At 40.0% G+C, this 22,392-nt stretch overlaps 1 protein-coding gene and 1 pseudogene across 2 annotated transcripts in view; one reads left to right on the top strand and one right to left on the bottom strand.

The window, feature by feature from the left end:
- CSTPP1 (centriolar satellite-associated tubulin polyglutamylase complex regulator 1) overlaps positions 1 to 13,666 on the bottom strand; it is a gene marked incomplete at its 5' end in the record, with an annotated part of 189,165 nt that extends 175,499 nt beyond the window's left edge. Inside the window, 2 exon segments of the mRNA XM_080642844.1 lie at positions 13,545 to 13,644; positions 13,646 to 13,666. Of these exon segments, the coding sequence (XP_080498970.1) occupies positions 13,545 to 13,644; positions 13,646 to 13,666 (121 nt within the window).
- LOC308257767 (large ribosomal subunit protein uL6-like) lies at positions 3,672 to 9,876 on the top strand (annotated as a pseudogene). The gene is made up of 3 exons: positions 3,672 to 3,676; positions 9,013 to 9,417; positions 9,654 to 9,876. The product of its transcript is annotated as a large ribosomal subunit protein uL6-like (transcript).
- Positions 13,667 to 22,392: the final 8,726 nt, after the last annotated feature.

Raw genomic sequence — 22,392 nt, forward strand, 5'->3', positions numbered from 1 at the left:
AGCAAAGCAAATCACTTGAGGAAGAGTGCATTTCTTCTTCTTCTTCTTCTTCTTTTTTTTTTTAAGTAGGCATCACACAAAAACGTGACTCATTAAACCCAAAAGAGTTGACTATGCCAATAAGGGCTTCTTATGCAGCCTTCCACAAAGAGGCCTGAGTGGCAGCATGAGGCCTCCTCTTCTATGCATTTTCCTCCAGGCAGAATGTGCATTTGTGTGGCTACATACACAATTATAATCTCTCCTGAAAGGCAATTTCTTCCATATGACAGGCTGAACACTGGCCTGAGTGCTAGCCTCATGTTGCCTGTGCAGTTAACATGCTGAAATACCAGACACATTTAATCTCTCCTTTCTGAAAAAACACACACACACACACACACACAAAACTAAGATGGGACAGAAGAACTGAAGCTGGAAAGAATTGCACATAGAGAGAAAAGGAGGCCAGCCCAAGTGCCCAAACTCACTTTCTCAATGGGCTGAGCTTCTTTGTGTGTTGCCTACTTACGTGTCAATTTGCAGGACTTTGGGGCATGAGAACCATGGAGCAGAGTGGTTCTGGCAGCCTGTCCGAGAAGCAAAGCCAAAGACATGTGGCCTTCAGTCATAGTCAAAGTGTTATTGTTTCAAACATGCCTATTTTAAAATACATAATTTTCCCATTTTGTGCATGCTGTATGTAAGTTGGCCACAGGAGTTCCGCCACATGATTCTGAAAGAGAAATAGAGAGCAATGGCCCAAGTGCAGCCCTATCCCTGCCACACATCTCTGTTTACTGGGGACCAGTGGAGCTACCCCAGGTGAGAGAACTCTGAATTTAACAAACACCTGATATGAAGGCCTGGGGTACAAACAGATTTCTGCCTGAGATTACAGAAACTGAAGCTTGTGTTTTATCACAATTACCTGTAATCTCAGAGCAAGACCTTGAGCTACACAATAATAGGACAGCTGGGAAAAAGCTCTTACTCTCTCCAAAGAATAGTGCTTTAAAAAGCTAATTCAATGAAGAAAAAGAAAGGGCCCTGAAAGTGCCTTCTCAGACAATATTTACTTTTACTAGGTTCCTGCTAATCAAACAAAACTTAGTGAAAAGCTTTTTTGAAAAATACACTTTATGATTTCAGCAATAATTGCTTTGTTTAAAGAAAGGTGCTTAAAAGAAAACATAGCTAATGGGATCAGTAATTTGGTAAATTCAGATGTGTTTGGGAAAATCCCTCTTTGAAAAATCATTAAAATTCTGCTCAGATAAATGTGTTTTGACTTGACATTCCATTCATAGAATGAGCTATTTCCTATGGTCCCTAGGGAAGTAGTGCAAGGGTGACCCCAACACAGAGGACCCGGGGATTAGTTTATCAGGGTAATTCCTGTCTTAAAGCATATGACTCTGCCCAACTAAAGGACAGGATCTCATGGAGATGCCCCAAAAGCGTATAAAAATTTCCCTCCTTCTTAAAATGGCATTTTTAAAAAACGGATTCAATCTCACTGTTGTGTACAAAACATAGAAACTATTGTATCAGTCAAGAAACTAACCTTAGATATAATCAGAATTTAAAACCAGAAGGATCCAGGGAAGATTTTAATCAGTCATCCCTTTTTTTCATCCATGGAAAGGGGAAAAAATCCTAGTGTCTCTCACATGATAGAACCAAATTCCATTCTCCCAGTTTAAAAAAATGTTTTTATTCTACTTAAAGCAGACCATTCATTTAACTTGGGCCTAGCATTGTACTAGATTTTGGAGATAAGCTGCCCTTATGTCTTCCTGTTCTATTAGAAACCAACAATAACCAAATATACAAATAGATAAGGTAACTGTGATAACTGCTAAAAAGGATAGAAACAGGATGATGAACTAGAAATAAGCTAATGGATCATTTGTTTCTTCTGATCTATATTATTACTTTTTAAAACTTTAACTACCTACTCAGCCTCCTAAGATTACTCAATCTGCAAATATGGTATTTGTGATCCCCAACTTTTGGACAGCATTTGGAGGAAAGATTTTAATTTACTTGTATGTATAAATGATAAGCAAGGTCAAAATTTTACATAACTATTTTAAAACACTAGAATAACCTTGAACTAGCCTGCAATTTAGTTACCTTGGAGAAATGGGGATGGGTGAGGGTCAGGAACAACATGCTTTAGAACTCACTTGCTCTTTTTCCCCCAAACAAAAGGATATTACATTGATTAAATAGCTTACAGACTCCTTGAAAAGGCAGAAGAAACTGTCTCGGTTGAACTTCCAGGAACAACTCCCAAAGGCACATCCCAGAAGTAGGCCACCAGGGAACTGCTGTCCCTGCCATGACTGAAAAGCTGCTGACCAGACTGGGAAAGCACCAACACAGCTGCATGCAGACAGCTCACCCACTCTACAACAGCACTTATTACACTGTCACTTTGTGTTACAGTTTCTGAATATGTTCCATTCCCATCTATGGCATAAGTTGCCTGGGGGGGAGGGGAGGAGGAAATTTATATTCATTCCTTGCATTATCTAGAAAGAGCATGAAGAAGGAAGGAAGGGAGGGAGGGAGGGAAGGAGGGAGGCAGGAAAGGAGGGAAAGAGGGAGGGAGGGAGGAAAGGAAGGGGAAGAAAGGAAAGGAAGAAGAGGGACAGATGATTTTGTGAATGTTCATTACTATTTTGAAGTGCCCTAGTTTCCAAATATTTAGGAAGTCAGTGTAATATCTATAATATTTTATTTCATTTCCTTTTTGCAATAACCCAAGCACATTAAAGCCCTAAGAGTATTTCTGCTAACTTATTATAAACAGCACTGTTTCCTGGCATAGGGTTGGATTTGGAAGGTCCCCTAATTATACTCAAACAAAATAAATGTGCTTATCAGGATTCATCCAAAAGCAAAAAAAAAAAAGGGTGTCTGGCAGTAAGACAAGTAAATATCATATGCATGCATATCAGCAAATACAAAAAAAACAACAACATTGGTAACACTTAAGTCTTCCACATGGAAAGAATCATATATTAGAACTTTTGCCAAGGCTTGAAGAAACTGTATTGACCTCATGGCTGGAAGGGACTATATCAATGACTGTTGGATGCTGTCTTAGTCCAGGTATTCTGAGAAGCAGACACCAAGACAGGATCAGACTTGCAAGTGGTAAACTAGGGGAAATGTCCATGGGGAAACTGTGGAGAAAGCCGGAGGAAGCTGGGAGAGCTGACAGAACACAATGCAGGTTTGACCAGGGATCGGGGAGGGGCAAAGAAGAGGAGCAGGAAGAGAGAGAAAGAAATGAACTGCAGTGCGAGTCCTCAAGCCAAAGTCACCACTGGAAGAGTCACCCATCTCTTAGAAATGTCTCTCTCCTACCCCCTCATTGACTGGGAGTAGCCCATGGGAAGTGTGACTTTAGTGTGAACAAGGTGTTGGATTCAGAGCTGGGATTGGGAGTCAATTACCCTCCCCAAAGTAAGAGATCATAGAGGCACATTTTCATGGCTGTCAATTACATATGTATTACATATTTTTATAATAGTAATACTAATAGTAGCTAATATTTATTGAGCACCTACCCAGGTACTCTAAAAAGAAATATATCGTACTCATTTTGTACACCCTGTTTTCACAATGTAGATCCAATAGAGCAGCCAGGCACTGCTTTAAAAGTTTACATATGAGGTATGAGGTAAGTACTATTATTAGCTACATTTTGCAGATAAGATAACTAAGGCACAGAGAGGCTGAGTAACTTCTTAAAGGTTACACAGCTCAAAGTACATAGATTACTGTCAATAAAATTCTATCAAATGGTTTCTTTTTAGAAGTTATCTTCCTCATTGTCTGCCTCTAGGACATGAGTCCAGTAGCAAGAAAGAAACTGGAATTTTACTGTTCCCTGACCCATCCCGATTCCTAGGATGCCCCCTCCTGGCAGAAATGCTAAGTTAAGCCCTTTGAGCCACTGAACTTACTCCAGGATCCATGCATAAGTCTATTCAATAGTTGGAGCCTCATTTTTGGAGTTGCTCAAGGTATTCATAATGTGGAGTTTAACAATGTGAACTCTGGAGTCAGACTGCTGGATTAGAATTATTCCTTCATGATTTCTTAACCAGTTATTTAATATCTTTGTGCTGCAGTTTCCTCATCTGTGAAATGAAGATAACAATAGAAACTATCATTTTTTAAAATATATTTTTATTGATTTCAGAGAGGAAGGGAGAGGGAGAGAGACAGAAACATCAATGATGAGAGAGAATCATTGACTGGCTGGCTGCCTCCTTCATGCTTCCTACTGCAGATCGAGCCCACAACCTGGACATGTGTCCTGACCAGAATCGAACCCACATTCCGCAGGCTGATGCTCTATCCACTGAACCAAACCAGCGAGGGCAGAAACTAACTTTATATGTATTAATATAAATAAAACACTTAAAATATTACCTGGGTACATACTAAATCTTTAATAAACCTTAGTTGTTAGCTTCTCACATTTGGGGTACCCTAAAGTCAGATTATTTATATTCAAATTTTAAAAAATATTTTTTTATTGATTTCAAAGAGGAAGGGAGAGGGAGAAAGAGATAGTAACATCAATGATGAGAGAGAATCATTGATCAGCTGCCTCCTGCACGCCCCCTACTGGGGACTGAGCATGTAACCTGGGCATGTGCCTTTGACCAGAATCAAACCTGGGACCTTCAATCCCCAGGCTGACACTCTATCCACATGATCAATTTAACATATATGTATGTATTAAGTGTCTACATTGTGAAAGGCAGGTAGGTATACAAGATGAGTAAGACACAATTCCTGTTTTTAGGAAACTTATTTGCAACTAATAAACTGTTTAAGAGTTCCATCCTAAGAGGGAAGCAAGGATCATTGCCCTTTGCAGGCAATACCTGTTTTGGTGTGTTTGTTTTTATCTTCATAGTGGAGAGGAAAAAACAGGCTATGGAATCCAATAAACCTGAGTTTGAAACCCTACTTTGCTATGCATCATCACCTATGTGACTTTGTACAAATCAATTAGCCTTCCTAAGCCTTAGTTTCCTTCTTTGTAAAATGAGGAGATATTAATAACTACAAAATGAGATTAATAACAAAACCTTCTTCTAAGGGTGGTTGGGAAGATTAAATAAGATAAAGCACAGTGCTAAGCATATATGAAGTGCTCAATTTATTGTGATTCCTCTAAAAGTATAGCTGACAAAGGAGAAAGACCATCTCTGTTTTCCAAGAGTTATCTATCATGCCAACCCACTACCAACCTTAGTGAGAATAAGCAGTTTCCATGGAAACAGAAGAGACAACTTTGAGCATGACTGAAAGCATGCACCTCACCAAAGTAGGTGGGGTGAAAAACAAACCTCACACCCTCATGCTTATACTCAGGACAGCACGTAGGTGGTGTGTTTTGTACACCTGGGACCAAAACAGGCTGCCCTTGGGCTCTAGAGAGCTCCCCACACCCAATCAGATACACAGACACACCTCAGCCTCTGGCAAAAGCTTCCAATAAGTATGCATAAGGCTGGAACTCTTTCAAGGGTTCTATACTTATTTCATCTCTTTTCCAGACTCTCATCTCTCTATTTAGGCCTGAGCATTAATATAATTTCTATCACTACATTCTGACAGTTGCAGGCATAAACATCATTGAGCTGATTCTATAACGATCTTAAGATCCTAAGCCAGCGATTTTCAAACTTTTTCATCTCATGGCACACATAACCTAATTACTAAAATTCTGCAGCACACTAAAAAATATGTTCTATTTTTTGCTGATCTGACAAAAATAGATATAATTGATTTATTTTTAAAAAATAATAATTACCCTTTTTGCTCAAAAGTGACTTTTTGTTGTTGTTAATCCTCACCCAAAGATATTTTTCCATTGATTTTTAGAGAGAGTAGAAGGGAGGGGGAGAGACAGAGAGAAAGAAACATCAATGTAGTTGCCTCCCCCACGTGCCCCGACCAGGGTCAGGGGTGGGAGACTGCAATCAAGGTATTTGCCCTTGACCAGAATCAAACCTGGGACCCTTTAGTACATGGGCTGACGCTCTAAGCACTGAGAAACTGGCTAGGACCAAAGTGCCTTTTTAAAAAATCAGGGGCCTATATCTGTATACAAAAATTTCTGGTAATCAATGAGACGCAACCTTATTATGTGATGTGGCCAATAAGATACAACTCTATTTTATGACCTATACATTTATGATTCAAGACAGGGCATTCACACCTGACAGCTATTGGTGTGTTGGCTGTTGTCATTTTATTTGACAATCTAAGTGAAAAGATGTCAGTGCCGCTGACTGAATAATCAGGTATTGCATGTTTTAAAATTTTTATGGCACACCGGTTGAAAATCTCTGGCCTAAGCCATTCCAGGCCATGATTACAGGTTCCTAATCCACAAAGTCAGTGGGGAATAGATCAGTTTATACAACATGATGAGAGTTTGTTTTCTTCACTAATAGTTGAAAAGGCAAATATAAGCCCTGGCTAGCAGATAGAAAGGGAAACCTATGGATATTCATAGGTATCCCTGTAATTTACACCAGAATACTAAAAAGACGTCCCTGACACACTTACCAAGGGGGACTCAGCTTTGGCTTTTGTTTCACTGAATGGTTAGAGCTTTCTAGTCTCTGCAATTTTCTTTTCTCCATATACATTTTCTTCTCTAGGCCTATACATATAAGTGACTATAATTTTTAATAAAGAAAAAAGAATGAAAACAAAAAAAAAACCCTCCATGTGTATTTAAAAATTTAAACCAGGAAATATTTTATTAAATTAATATATAAGGAGTAGTCATTAAATAGTCATTAAATTGAGGGTGAATGCTTCAAAACAGCATGCCTCTAAAAAAGACCAAATTTAAATGGGCAAGGGTTGTTCTCAACCAAAGATAAATGCATTTTAGCAGAGTTGTATGGTTTGATGAACCATGAGGAAAACAGTAAGTAGTATGAGCAATATAAATGTCCAGGTGGTGATTAAGACAGGGAGTTAAGATACTTAAATGCCACAGAACCTTAAGGAGCACTTGTTCAGGGTTCAAGGATTAGGTAGATGGTCAGACACTGAAGCTTTTCAACCAACCTGAGACTTTGATTTGTTTATAGATTCATTATCAGCATTGACACAAATAGGTCTTCCTGAAAAAGCCACTTATAGAGGGACCACCAAATATCTATAGGTTTCCCTTTCTATCTGCTAGCCAGGGCTTATATTTGCCTTTTCAACTATTAGTGAAGAAAACAAACTCTCATCATGTTGTATAAACTGATCTATTCCCCACTGACTTTGTGGATTAGGAACCTGTAATCATGGCCTGGAATGGCTTAGGCCAGAGATTTTCAACTGGTGTGCCACAGAATTTTTAAAACATGCAATACCTGATTATTCAGTCAGGGGCACTGACCTCTTTTCACTTAGATTGTATATTAAATATGCCAAGCGTTTGAGACATATAATTTAAACAGTAAACACCCAAGAAAATAAATAATGGGCTAGGCTTTTCAAATACTTCATAGATTGAGTATTGGATAAATAAAAATATGTAAAATCCTTAGCAAAAGTCTAGGTATTACTAGACATTGATATTATTATTTATTAGATGCAAATTTATCTGTGATATAACTATGCCCTTTTGGCTGACTACAATTTCTCTCTCTCTCTCTCTATCCATGCCTTTTTTAAAAAGTTATCTTTATTGTTGAAAGTATTACAGATGTCCCCATTTTTCCACCCATTGATGCCCTACACCCTGCTTCCACCCCCTCCCTAGGCCTTCCTTGCACTATTGTCTGTCCATGAGCTATGCATATATGCATATAAGTTCATTGGTTAGTCTCTCCCCTACCCACCCCCTTCCCTCTGAAATAAGTCAGTCTGTTTCATATTTCAATGTGTCTGGATCTTTTTTGTTCATTAATTTATTTTGCCAGCTCCAGCAGCCTCTTCCTCCTTAGAAACATACTCCAATTTTTCCTAGATTCATGGCTATTGGCATAAAGACCATATTACTCAGCTTCTCTTGCAGCTAAGTATTAGTCATGTGATTAAGCTATAAAATCTAAGCATGATATTGTGTGGGTCTTGTAGAAAGTATTTAAATGGAACTGATTCTACTGAAAGCTGTGTTTTATTTACCCCAGAGGATAACAGAGAGCTCCTTCAGTCCTCATGGATCATGAGGAAAAACAAAGAAACCTGAGTCCCTGATTAGTTTATTTTGCTAATTAGATTCCACATATAAGTGGGATCATGTGATACTTGTCTTTCTCTGACTGGCTTATTTCACTTAGCATAATACTCTCCAGGCCCTTCCAGGCTGTCTCAAAGGATAAGATATCCTTCTTTTATTATTATTACTAGTGGCCCAGTGCACAGATTCGTGCACATTGAAAGTAAATTAATTAGAAGAAATATTTTAATATCACTATTCGCCCTTTCTCTGTAATAGAAGTGTCAACCAAATTCACGATTGACAATGACAGAAACACATACATGCAATTGGTGCCAGCGAGAGCTTTATATGTATCGTGCATGTGCAAATCAACTTAGCCTTTTATATGTATAGAATAAACTTGCTTAATTAGACCTGCTTTCTGATTTAGCTAAACTTTTTCTAGCCCAGTGAAGCACCCCAACTTCTCTTTCAGGTAATTGTCAGCAACACAGAAGTAAATATCAACATGAAGCAGATTATTATTATAGATCACACAGGGAGAACGAAGGGTAAAATATTTAACTGCAGCAGTGTTTGACTATATTCTGAACAGTGAGAAAAAATAAAGTCATTTTCAAGGTCCACCATTTCTTCTTTTCAGTTGGGTCAAGTTTCTAAACTTTCTAAATCTCCATTTTCTGCCTAATGAAAAGAAAATAGGATTCTACCGAGTCTCCTATCTACCTATTCCAGGACTTCTGTGAAGATCAAATGAGATGAGGCATGGGAAAATGCTTCATAGACATTTGGTTAAATGTTTGCACTTGGCTATAAAGCAAGTCGTGTTCCTGGGCTGAAGAAACTCCAAGGAGGCTCTTTGCTGCATCTACTGCAAGGATAAAGACCATTCTCAGCAATCAGACCGTGAACATCCCAGAAAATGTGAACATCACTCTGAAGGGACGCACAGTTATTGTGAAGGGCCCCAGAAGCATCCTGTGGAGTGACTTCAACCACATCAATGTAGAGCTCAGTCTTCTTGGAAAGAAAAGGAAGAGGCTCCAGGTTGACAAATGGTGGGGAAATAGAAAGGAACTGGCCACAGTTCGCACTATCTTCAGTCATGTACAAATCATGATCAAGGGTGTTACAGTGGGCTTCCTTTACAAGATGAGGTCTGTGTATGATCACTTCCCTATCAACGCCGTTATTCAGGAGAATGGTTCTCTTGTTGAAATTAGAAATTTCTTGCCCTGACCTGTTTGGCTCAGTGGATAGAGCGTCGGCCTGTGGACTGCAGGGTCCCAGGTTCGATTCCAGTCAAGGGCATGTGCCTTGGTTGCAGGCATATCTCCAGTGGGGGGTGTGCAGGAGGCAGCTGATCGATGTTTCTCATTGATGTTTCTAACTCTCTATCCCTCTCCCTTCCTCTCTGTAAAAAATCAATAAAATATATTATAAAAAAAAAAGAAATTAGAAATTTCTTGGGCGAAAAATACATCCACAGAGTTCAGATGAGGTCAGGAGTTGCTTGTTCAGTATCTCAAACGCAGAAAGATGAGTTGATTCTTGAAGGAACTTGTATCAAATTCAGCTGCTTTGATTCAGCAAGCCACAACAGTTAAAAACAGGATATCAGAAAATTTTTGGATGGTATCTATGTTTCTGAAAAAGGAACAGTTCAGCAGGCTGATGAATAAAATCTAAGTTGTCCAGCTATAGAAACACCGAGATGCCGAATGATTTGTCACACTTGTTTGTGAAACTATAAAGATGTGCAATAAAAGCCTTGTATTGAAAAAAAGAAAAAGAAAAAGAAAAAGAAAAGAAAAGAAACTCCTAGGAGGCTAGTTGCTAGGGAGAGGAAGCTGGGTGCTGCTATGTGATGTCATTATCTGGCGCCCACAGTGACCATTTCCGGCCTGGGCTGGGCTGTGGGCCACATTTTGCGCCATGGGGTCTTGGCAGCATTGGCTGTGATTTGGTGGGGTGTTACTCTGGGGCGGTGGCGGAGCCTGTGTCCCACTTGGGGAGGCTGAGTGTTGCTTTGTCAGCGCCAGGTCCGCAGTGCCGTTCCCTTGTAAATGGCCAGTGCGCGTCACAGCAGCTCCTGCATTGAGCGTTTGCCCCCTGGTGGTCAGTGCATGTATATAGTGACTGGTTGGAGGGTCGGACACTTAGCATTTTAGCCTTTTATATATATAGATTATTTTTTTAAAATTTTCACCCAAGAATATTTTTCCCACTGACTTTTAGAGAGTAGGGATGGAGGAGCAGGGGGAAGAGGAAGAGAGAGAAACATCGACATGAGAGAGACACATCGATTGGTTGCCTCCCACAGTTACTCCAACCCGGGCAGGGATGAACCTGCAACCAAGGTATGTGCCCTTGACCTGGAATTGAACCTGCAACCTTTCAGTCTGCAGGCTGGCACTCTAACCACTGAGCAACCGGCCAGGATGAGATCCTTCTTTTAAAAATCCTATATAATAAAAGGCTAATATGCAAATCAACCGAACGGCAGAACAACTGGTTGCTATGATGCGCACTGACCACCAGGGGGCAGATGCTCAACACAGGAGCTGTCCCCTGGTGGTCAGTGTGCTCCCACAGGGGAGGCGCCACTCAGCCAGAAGCCAGGCTCACAGCTGGCAAGCACAGTGGCAGTGGCGGGAGCCTCTACTACCTCCATGGCTGCGCTAAGTATGTCTGACTGCCAGCTTAGGCCTGCTCTTAAGCCTTCAGTCGGACATTCCCTGAGGGCTCCCAGACTGTGAGAGGGCACAGACCGAGCTGAGGGATCCCCTGAGTGCACGAATTTTGTGCACCAGACTTCCAGTATATATATATTGATTGATTTCCGAGAGGAAGGGAGAGGGAGAGATAGAAACATCAATGATGAGAGAGAATCACTGATCAGCTGCTTCCTGCACGCCCCCTACTGGGGATCGAGCCCACAACTCAGGCATGTGCCCTGACCAGCAATCTAATCGTGACCTCCTGATTTATAGGTCGACACTCAACAACCGAGCCATATGGGTCTGGAAGAGAGCCTTCATTTTTATAGCTGCGTAGTATCCCATTGTGTAAATGTACCATAGTTGTTGTTTTTTATTCCATTTATCTACTGATGGGAATTTGGTCTGTTTCAACATCTTAACTATTGTAAACAACATTGCTATAAACATAGGGGTGCATATAATTCTTTCTGATTGGTGTTTCTGGCTTCTTAGGATATATTCCTAGAAGTAGGATCACTGAGTCAAATGTATGCCTTTTTTAAAAAGATTTTTTAAATTGATTTTTAAAGAGAGAAAGGGAGAGAGAAAAAGAGAAACATTGATATGAGAGGGACAAATCATTGGCTATTTCCTGCACACCCCCCACATGGGAATGGAGCTCTCAACCCGGGCATGTGCCCCCACCAGCAATCGAATCAGCAAGCCCTTTATGAAGCCCAGTCACTGAACTGCACCAGCCAGGGCTATATATGCCTTTCCAAAAACCAAGTAGTCCTTAAACTTGGTGAAAAGAAGGTCAACTTCATTTAAAAAATGCATATTTAATCTTCCTGGGGCTATTTGTCATTTAACAGGTTGAAAATATCCAAAAGCTTGATCTATTTTATTGGAAAGACTATGGAGAAACAGTCATGCTCTTACATTGCCGATACAACCCCTAGGAAGGGCAATTTGGCAATATCTATCAATATTTAAAATGTATATACCCCTGACCTGCCGATTCTACTTTGTGGAATTGATCCTTGCAGATATACTGGTAGGGAACAAAACTGCAGGTTATAGTTATTCAGTGCAGTATTTTTAGTAGTAGCAAAAGGCTAAAAACAACTTACTGTCTACCAATGGAGAACTGGTTAAGTAAATTATTTAAATACTATACAGCTAAAAAAAGAATGAGGAGGCTCTCTTCTGATAAATTACTCCGATATATTAAATGAAAAAAAGTATACACTGTATTCTCTTTTATGTATATAATAAAATAAACTCTGGGAGGATACTCAGGAAACGAGTAATAGTGGTTACTGGAGGAGGGGGCGGGGGAAGGGTGGCAGGAGACTTTCACTATAAACTTCTTTATATTTTATTTTTTAAAACTTCTTTATATTTTAGATCCAGTTTCTGTATTATCAACTGAAAAATTTAAACTAGAATTGTTTTTCATAAAAAAATGTGTATACTACACCTAAACAATTGAATATTATTCAATGATAAAAAGAAATGAGCTATCGAGCCAGGAAAAGACATTCAGGGACCTTAAATGCATATTGCTTAAGTGAAAGAAGCCACTTTATTGGCTGACTCCAACTCTATGACATTCTGGAAAAGTAAAACTTTAAAGACAGTAAAAAGATTAGTGGTTGCCAAGGGTTGGGGTGCAGGGGTAAGGATGAAGAGGTAGAACACAGAGAATTTTTAGAGTATTGAAACTATTCTGCATGATACTATAATGACAGTTACATGACATTATATATTTATTAAAACCCATAGAACTCACAACACAAAGAATAAACCCTAAAGTAAGATATGGACTTAGTTAATAATAGTATATCAACACTGGCTCATCAATTATAACAAAGGTACTATACTAATGCCAGGTGTTAATAGTAAGGGAAACTCTGAGTAGGGGAGAGAGGGAATATTATGGGAACTCTGTATAATATCTGCTCAATTTTCTGTGAACTTGAAACTGCTCTAAAAAATAAGGCCTATCAATTTTTTAAAACTTGTGTGCATACATCCTTTTTTCATCCAGTAAATGCCTTACACACTGACGGTGCTCAATAAAGTACTAGCTACAGCCTTAGTGGTCAAGAGCGCTACGATTTCCTAGCTGTGTGGCTTCATTTGTGTAAGTTACCTCTTCAGCCTCAGTTTCTCCGGCTGCAAAATGGAATAAAAATACAGTATTTCCTCCAGGGCTGTTGTGACGATTCAATAAAGAATGCATGTAAGATGTTTAGTAGAGTCCGTAATGTAAAATAAACGCTCACAATTGTTAGTTGCCGCTATGTAATGGTAAAATGATTATTCACAGAATGCCTGATTTGGCACTTCAAGTTTCATGGTTACTCCACTACCAGCATATCAATAAGGGCCCCCACAGGACTCCAAATTCTCAACTCCAACCTATCCCACTTTGAACACAATCCTCATAGCCTGAGCTACAACCCGTACACTTCAGACATTCTTTACTCCCCAGGTTGTTTTCCGCCTCGCTGGGCCTAACAGGCTCAGGACCCGAATGCGCCCCCTTCCCCGCTCCTCCCCATCCCAGCTCGACCGGTTCCCACACAGACCCCGCCCCCGCCTAATTTGTCTGCACTTCTTTCCTTCCCCAAGGCTCATACCCAGATACTCGTAGTCTGGTAGGGCTAGGCGCTCCGGACTCAGCATCATTTGACAAGGATAGCTTCCGAGCTGCAGCTCTCCGGCTTCCGGAAGCCAGGTCACCAGCACTCTCCGTTGCCATGGCACCTACGCAGCCGGAGGTGAGGAAGGAGGCGGAGGGGGTGTCACGCAAACAGTTTCCGTACCGCATCGCCAAGCTGGCCACACGAGTTCCGGGAACGGTCGCTTCGCGGCGGTCCAGTCTTCTTAGGACTCAAGAATTCTCGAGGAGTTGGTTTTAGAGGAATTTGAGGGCGGGGGGGGGGGGGGAATCATTGCCAGACTCCTATATTCTCAATTTCTGAATTTCATAACTATTCCTGCTTTATACAGCTGTTATCCTCACAATAGCTCCCACCCCTAAATTTCCGTAAACAATATCTCATTACCTATTTTTATCTATTATTTACTATCTTTGCTACAAAATGCTTTCAAGTGCTTATATCTTGGCTGCTCCTATAACAAGGCTGCTCATTAAAATTTGTGTACATACATCATAACAGAAGGTGCTCATTAAATCCTCTAACAGTTCATTAACATTTCCTCTCAAAATCCTCCATCTTTAGTCCCTCCTTCTACTCCTATCCCTTACTGTTTGGTACCCTTCCCAAGTGTTTTTCTTTTTTCCTACCAAGACACTTCACTTCTCTATTTCCTTTTTTAAAGAGGATGACTCTTTTTAAAATATATATATATTTTTTTTATTGATTTCAGAGAGGAAGGGAGAGGGAGAGAGAGAGATAGAAACAGCAATGATGAGAGAGAATCATTGATCGGCTGTCTCATGCATGCCCCTTATGGGGCTCGAGCCCGCAACCCGGGCATGTGCCCTTGATCGGAATGGAACCTGGGACCCTTCAGTCCATAGGAAGACACTCTAGCCACTGAGCCAAACGAGCTAGAGCAATACTTCACTTCTTGAAGGGATGGGATGCACAAACCAAGACACCTATTGATTTCTTTCCTCATATGCCTAATTGCTCACTTCTTTAAGAGAGGAGAACATTCATTGCTTTTTAAGTTTCCAGAGATCCCGATATTTCTCTTTTTGCTCCCCTTCACTCCCAAAAGCAGGTTAGTGGTCTGTAGCACTTGTCACAGTTGAAACCTATTAGAAAAAGCCACTCTGCTCTCACTTTTTTAGTTTGTGCCCCACCCCCCAAAGAGAAGGTGAGGTTTTGTGAAAAGAAAGAAAACAAAAATCATGCTATCAAAAGAATGACTGGGAAACCAGTGGACCACCTACATTGGGAGGAAAAAGAAAGAGGAGGTTCTTCTCTTTGTGTTTTGAGTGGTCTATTCTTAGCCTCCTCTACCAGGAGCTTCAAACCTCCTAATTCTCCCTTTCCCTTAAAATTGTATATGTGTCTCATTTCTAGGTTCCTGTGAGTCACTCTGAGTTTAGATGCAGTAAGGTTAGAGGGACAGACTCAAACTAGGAACAGCATTTATTATTTTGAGGTAATGAATTTACTAATTTGATATTTGATGTGAAGTCCTACAAATAGGATGAAAATATTTGTCTTCTTCCTCCACCCTCACCCCCCCGCCACACACACACACACACAATTCTCCTTACCAATGCAACTTAAGGGTATGGGAGTTTATAACTTTCATACCTGTGGCTTATTACTATTATTAATAAAGTAATAGGATAGTAATTATTAAGGGTTACAATTTCATTTTACTTCCAAGCAACTTGAAGCTATTTGCAGATCATTTCATTTGTCCTAAGAACTTTCTAAGGCACTTCTCCTTTTCTAAGTAGGAAACCTGAGGAATATAGGAAAATGAATTGTCTATCTCATCCAGCCAATAGTGGGTGACCTGAAACTGGATCTCACTATCCCAACCCCAAGGCTAGTGGTCTGACCACTAAACCACACAACCTCTTTTTTTAGGGTTTTTGGGTTTTATTTATTTTTTTTTCTTTTGCTCTGCCCAGCCAGCAACTGGAAGCTACAAGATAAAAGAAGTGAATTTTCAGTCCAGGCTGAACATTTGACATCCTTTTATTTGTGGAGCATTATCCTGGGGCTTGGAGGGTGCTGCTGCTGAAGTCTGTGTGGTGGAACTGGGAACCAGCCCCAAGAATATAGCTTTGTTTGGGCATTAACCCATTTGCGGTTATAATAATGATAAGTTTCAGCACCAGTGGCGCCCGACTGTTAATGACTCAAAGAAAGCTAAATAAGAACAAGATGTCATCTGTGGAGCAATTTGTAGGTTTTTCCTACAGCTCCATTCCTTCCATAAAAACCCTAAGGACCCTTACATTTAAAGTCAGTCTCTATTCTTAATGTCCTGAACAGTCTGTGAAGACTTAGAAAAGGGTAGGTGGTTGCTAGACTAAGGCTTCAAGAAAATTTGGGGTTGCAGAAGTAACAGGTAGACTTTATTGCTGGTGGAAATACTGACTGTTGACAGTTTTCTTCTTTATATTTTTCTATATTCACAAAAGTTTTCTATGATAGGCACGTATTATAACCTGAAAACAAACAAAGACAATAAATGAGTGGCTGATTTTGAGATCTTTACAATATTCTTTAAACAGAAGTGATGACCTTTCAACTAGTGTTTCGCTTTCCTAATAAAGAGCCACCACTTTTAGATTTATCTTCTGCCATAGATTACACAATAATAGATTTTGGCAATACTTCAGTGGTAGAGGAAATATTTCAGTGAAACATACAAAACATTAGTCTTAAGAAAAGTGGAAATACATAAGAGTTGTTAAAGCCAAGTGTATTTTTGTGACTCTGTTGAATATTAAGGAAAGAAAAAAAAAGTCATCCTTCTATTTAGATGGGCTTTTCAAGTTCTTAAATTATCATAGCATGTTTCTGAAAAGTTTACCCAAACAAATAGTCATCCACTAAATCAGAAGACAACTTCACAATCCTGAAAATAAGCAGGCATTATAAAATTGATTAAAACAGAGAGAGGGCATGAGATATCAAAGTATTACAGCATAAGGAATGGAAACATCAAACTCAAAACAATAGAAGAAACACCCACGAGAGAGTATATGTTGAGATGTCAATTTATCAGATTATAATTATAAAGAGAAAATAAATAGACATCACTGGTTCTGCCAAGGACCTATGAAGAGATTGATAGGAAAGAAAATCTTCCCTGGAATCGAAAACTTCAGGGAAAAAAATCAAGGTGCTAGTTTTAAACCTCAAGGAAACAATAAGGAAAGAGAAAATTCAGGCTGAATTATTGCTACAAAACAGGTTCAAGAAACTAGGACAAGCTTTTATCAACTCATCAAGCAGAAAAGATGCTAAAGGCGAAGTAGCTACTAAGAAATGCAGGTTATGAAATTCATTTTGAGCTACCAGGCTCTTGCTCTTAAAAGATTTATCCTCCTTAGGAACAAAGCAGGAACTAAGTGTGATACCACCATATGGAATTAACATGTTTAACCTAAAAATGCTATTTACCGACAAGCCATTTTGGACTACTGCGGGTCAAAGACCAGAGTTTGGGGAGAATTTGCAAAGAAAACGTTCACAAACTCTGGCACAGTTAAAAATAACTAATGCGCCCGGCGGTGTGGCTCAGTGGTTAAGCATCAACCTATGAATCAGGTCATGGTTTGATTCCCCATCAGGGCACATGCCCAGGTTGTGGACTCGATCTCCAGTGTGGGGCGTGCAGGAGGCAGCCAATCAATGATTCTCTCTCATCATTGATGTTTCTATCTCTCTCTCCCTCTCCCTTCCTCTCTGAAATCAATAAAAATATTTTTTAAAATAACTAATGCATTACAAGAAAGTGATTAAGAAGACACAGCTTAAATTGAACTGGAAGCTGAAAGGCAAACTACAGGCTTGTACCTTCTTGTTATTTTATATTTTCAAACACTGCAAAAAGAGCTGGGAATTATACTTTCATATAATTTGAAAGGGAGGAAGATTTTTCTGATTCTTCTTGGTAGCCTACAAAAATTAGCTGTGCCTTCCTCTGTCCTAGATGATACACTTTAATAAGCACCTATGTCATTTTTAAAAAATTCTTTAAATTCTCCTACTAGATTATGAATTCCTTGAAGGCAAAGACAGTCTTCATTCATCTTTATATTTCTAGGATCATGCATAGGGCCTGGTAAAATAAATGCTTGAATGCCATAAATAGATTTTTCCTCCTGTAAATTAAAAGTCTAAAAAGCAAAGTTAATCCAACCTATAGGACTTATGGTTGCCTCATCTGAACCAATTTATTATATAAAAAGTCCAGAAAAATGCAAGACACCATTAAGAAGGGCATTAAAAATTAATCAGAAAGCATTGGCAGCCCGGGCAGGTAGCTCAGTTGGTGAGAGTGTTGTCCCTATACGCAAACATTGCGAGTTTGATCTCCGGTCAGGGCACATACAAGAAGCAGCCAATGAATACATAAATAAGTGAAACAATGAATAAATATTTCTCTCTCCCTTTCTTTCTCTCTAAATAAATCAATACATTTTTTTAAAACTACAGTATTAAAAAAATAAAGCATTGGCATATCCTTCCTACACCTAAATACTGTATGTGACAGATCATCACATCTTAAGAAATGCCCAGAAAAAAAGTAACAATCTCAACAAAAAGCATAGAGAAAATGCTACAATGTAGACAAGCCAAGAGAATTAATTCAGGGAGGGGGGGATGAAAGGTAATGTATATACTAGGAATCATTAAATAAACTTAGGATATGAACTGGAGGTCCCAAATTTCAGAATCTTAGGATGAAAAGCTGCAATCTCTGTGTCTATTTTTTCTCTGCCAAGCCATGAAGAGTTTATTGTTTCAAATTTGACCATGTTACTTCTTTACTTAAAAAGCATTGCTGACTCACCATTGTGAGGATGAAGTAAAATTCCTTAACCTGCAGACATATATATATATATATATATCTTCACAGTCCTGTCCCGATCCACCTTTCTAGCCACTTTGCCATTCACTCTTCCCTACATACTTAATACTCCAGCCATACTTTCCTACTCACTGTTCCTAAACATACTGAGCTTTTTCACATCCTCCTGTTTGGGGCGTAAGCTCTTCTCTCCGCTAAGAACGTTATCTCTCCCACATTTGCTGCCTAGTGAACTCTTACACATCCTATAAGACCTAGGCTAAATGCCACCACCTCTATGAAATGGTATCCAACCTCCTAAATAAAATAAATAAATTTATTTATTTATTTATCTCTCAGTGAGTGAGAACAAGGCAAATTGAGGGTGGTCAGGTGAACCTTCTCCCAGGCTGTGACATTGAGCTGAGACCAGCCATGGACAGGTCTGGGGAAACAGCATTCTAAGTAGAAGAGACAGACAGGTCATGTAAAGGATGGAAAAAGGAAATGACAGCATGTTGCTGAGCAGAAAGAAAGCCAGTATGGCTGGAGTAGAATGAATAAGGGGAAACGTGGTCAAAGAAGTAGGCAAAGGCCAGATCATGAAGGACCCTGACGGCCAAGGGAGAAGTATGGATATTATTCTAAGTGTAACAGGAAGCCATTGGAAGGTTTTATGCCAAGAAATGACATGATCTGATTTATGTTTTTTAAGAAGTCACCCAGGTTGCTTTGTACAGAATGAATTATAAAGGGGCAAGTGTGGAAATAGAGAGACCATTTAACATAGATGCTTCATTCATGTTTGTTATTAAACCAAATGTTTATTCATGGATACATTTGTTTATGCATCATTCTAAATTTATCTTTGCTTCTGAAATAAGTAAGATATACTGAGATATTTGCTGCAAAGGGCTCTACTTAGTATATATTCCAGGTGAGTGAATATGAAGCTTTCAGGAGATAAAAAATGTGCTAGAAAGTGCTACTATTCAGAAGGTGCCCCAAGTTAGGCCAGGGACCTGAATCAGTCATTGTAACCCAGATTCTGACATGAGTACCACTACTGAGCTGAAACATGAAAAGTGTTGATATTAGAAATGGTGGTATGGAGGATTTGCAAGGAAAGAAAGCACAGAAATGTAAATCAGACTATTCCCTTATACTTTCATTTGTTTCCTGGTCTCCAGCAGTAACATCCCCACACACACACCTAGAGAAAAGCATTGCTAAAAGTTACTGATACTTTGTCATAAATACGATGGACATATTTCCTGGCTCACAGCCTTTGCACATACTGTTCCTTTTGCCTGGAAGACCCTCCCCACCTATTCTTATCCTGATGACTCTTAATCAACTTAAGTGTCAGTGCCTTTGACAGGCCTTGCTTGAAACCCCAAATTTAAATCAAGTCTCTCCTGTAATAGGCCCTGTACTTTTCCTTGAACACCCGTATCATTTGTAGCTTTACATTCATTTGTGAGATCATTCTTTTAATGCCTCTGTGTATTTGTAGCCTCCACACCCATCAGTCTGTAAGTTCCAGAGATCCGATATATCTGTTTACCACTGTTTCTACAGTGCCTGGCACATAATACACTGTAATAAATACTTACTATTACTAAGTAAATGAATACCAGAAATAGGCTTCCCAAGGCAAATCGGATGCCTTTAGCTCCTTTGGCTGAGCTTTCTCTTGTTTTCCCTTCTATAGCTTTAAGAATCCCTGCCCTCTATTCACAGAAAGTAAATTCTAGAGAGAAGATGCAGCAATTCTTTGCAGATTCATGTTCTTAATCTTTTAAATCAGTGTCTCTCAACCTCAGCACTATTAAAATGTGGGGCTGGGTAAGTTTTTGTAGGAGGGATGTCCTGCTCATTGTAGGCCATTTAGCAGGAACCCTGGCCTCTACTCATTAATTTGTCAGTAATACTCCCAAAAATGTCTTCAGGTATTGCCCCTGTCTGCAAAATCACTCCTGATTGAGAACCGCTGTTTTAAAGTGTGAAATTTCAGCCCTAGCTGGTTAGGCTCAGTAGATAGAGCATCAGCCTGCGGACTGAAGGGTCCTGGGTTCGATTCTGGTCAAGGGCACATGCCTGGGTTGTGGGCTTGAACCCCAGTAGAGGGTGTGCAGGAGGCGGCCAATCAATGATTCTCTCTCATCATTGATGTTTCTATCTCTCTCTCCTTCTCCCTTCCTCTCTACTGGTAAAATCAATAAATATATATATATTTTTTTTAAATAAAGTGTGAAACTTCAAATCTTTTACTCTCTTTGAAGAATTATGTTTAGAAATTCAGATTGTTGCACAATGCCTCTGTTATAAGAGAACTAGAGGCCCGGTGCATGAAAATTTGTGCACTGTGGGGGGAGGGTCCCCTCAGCCCGGCCTGCCCTCTCTCACAGTCTGAGAGCCCTCAGGGGATGTCCTACTAGCCTCCGTCTGCGGGAAGGCACTGCCCCCATTGCCCTGCAGCGGCTGCCTGCCCTCGGCCCTCGCAGACTCCAAGGCTTTGTCCAGAAGGACATCTGGAAGGACATTTGGCTGTCCCGTCTAATTAGCACATTGTGCTTTTATTATTATAGATTCTACCAACTCAACTGGATCAAAATCATGCCAAAATCATCTAGCATTCCCTGTGTTTTCTTTGAAAAGGCCATTAGTGATTGATCTAATTCAGGGCAATATTCTGATCTTGGAAATTCAGTTCCCTGGTCTGTCCTAGAAGGAGATGAAGGAAAGGGGTAGTGTTTCTGAGGAAACCGATGCCTCTGAGACCCCTCTGGAATTGGCAATTCCCTACAACTTTTCAGGGGGCATGTCCCAGAGGACAATAAAAGGGAGACAAACAGTTCATTCTGGCATGCTTTTCAGGATCTCTCACTCCAAACAACAAAGTCTGAGAGGCCTGGTAAAAATAAATATGGCTTAGCACTCCTGGCACAAGAGCAGCTTCTGACAGCCAAGACTTAACTCACCCTAGGGGGTGACCCAGGCAGGGACTATGCACAAAGTCCGTTTCTACCCATTGATATTCCCAGTGACTAACAGCAGCCAGGAAGACTCTGTGCACCAGGACTATGCTGAACCATGGAGGAGGAGCACTTGGGATGCACACAGAAAACACAGTTTCCTGCGCCTGAGTCAGACATGGATAGCCAGCCTCCCCCTTCCTCCTCAATCCCAGAAAAAACAACACATATCATGCCTTCTGGGAAGGAACCTATCCTTTGCACACAGAGTGGAAACTGTTTATAAATCCCTAAACCCCTGACATCGAAAGTATGGTGACCGCCTGTCTTGGATTTTTTTGGGGGGGACAAATGTATTCATTATACCACATGTCCTTAGTTTTCATGTGGAAAAAAATATGGTCTCCAGAATCATAAGGTCTTTCTCAACAGATTGAAAAGCGAGTCCACATAAGCAACATATGCTGAAATCCTGAGACCAACCAAGGCTGCATTAAAAAATGTGGGAGGTGGGTTTTGCAGGGAGAAGGAGAGTGTATGTGCTAAGAATCATCCTCTTCTTTTCACTTTTTTCTCCTTGGATTTTAGGCTAAGGTGACATAGGTCGTATCTTTCCTAGCAGTGAGAGACTGTAAAGCTGACCTGACTCGGCTGCCGCCTTCAGTCCACAAGAAGAACTACACACCCAGAAAATGCCTCAGTATAAGTTACCATGGTGATGCTAGTTCAACCACATTTCATCTGTGTAAAAATTTCAGGCAAAACAGTATAGAGAAGTACTTACTGAGGAGTTAACACTCCACGTTTTTTTGGATGCTGTTGCAAAGTTAATATTAGCTTTGGTCAAAGATGGTAATTTGAAGTGAAATCGTTTGAAAAATTGAAAACAAGCAAGGATGAAACGCCTACCAATCCATTGGAGAAATCTAATATCTGCTTTGCACTACACCAAATTATTTTCCCCCCAGCAAACATGGGGCATTTGGGT

The sequence above is a fragment of the Plecotus auritus genome (genome assembly GCF_963455305.1).
Source record: "Plecotus auritus genome assembly, chromosome: 9".
Taxonomy (NCBI): domain Eukaryota; kingdom Metazoa; phylum Chordata; class Mammalia; order Chiroptera; family Vespertilionidae; genus Plecotus; species Plecotus auritus.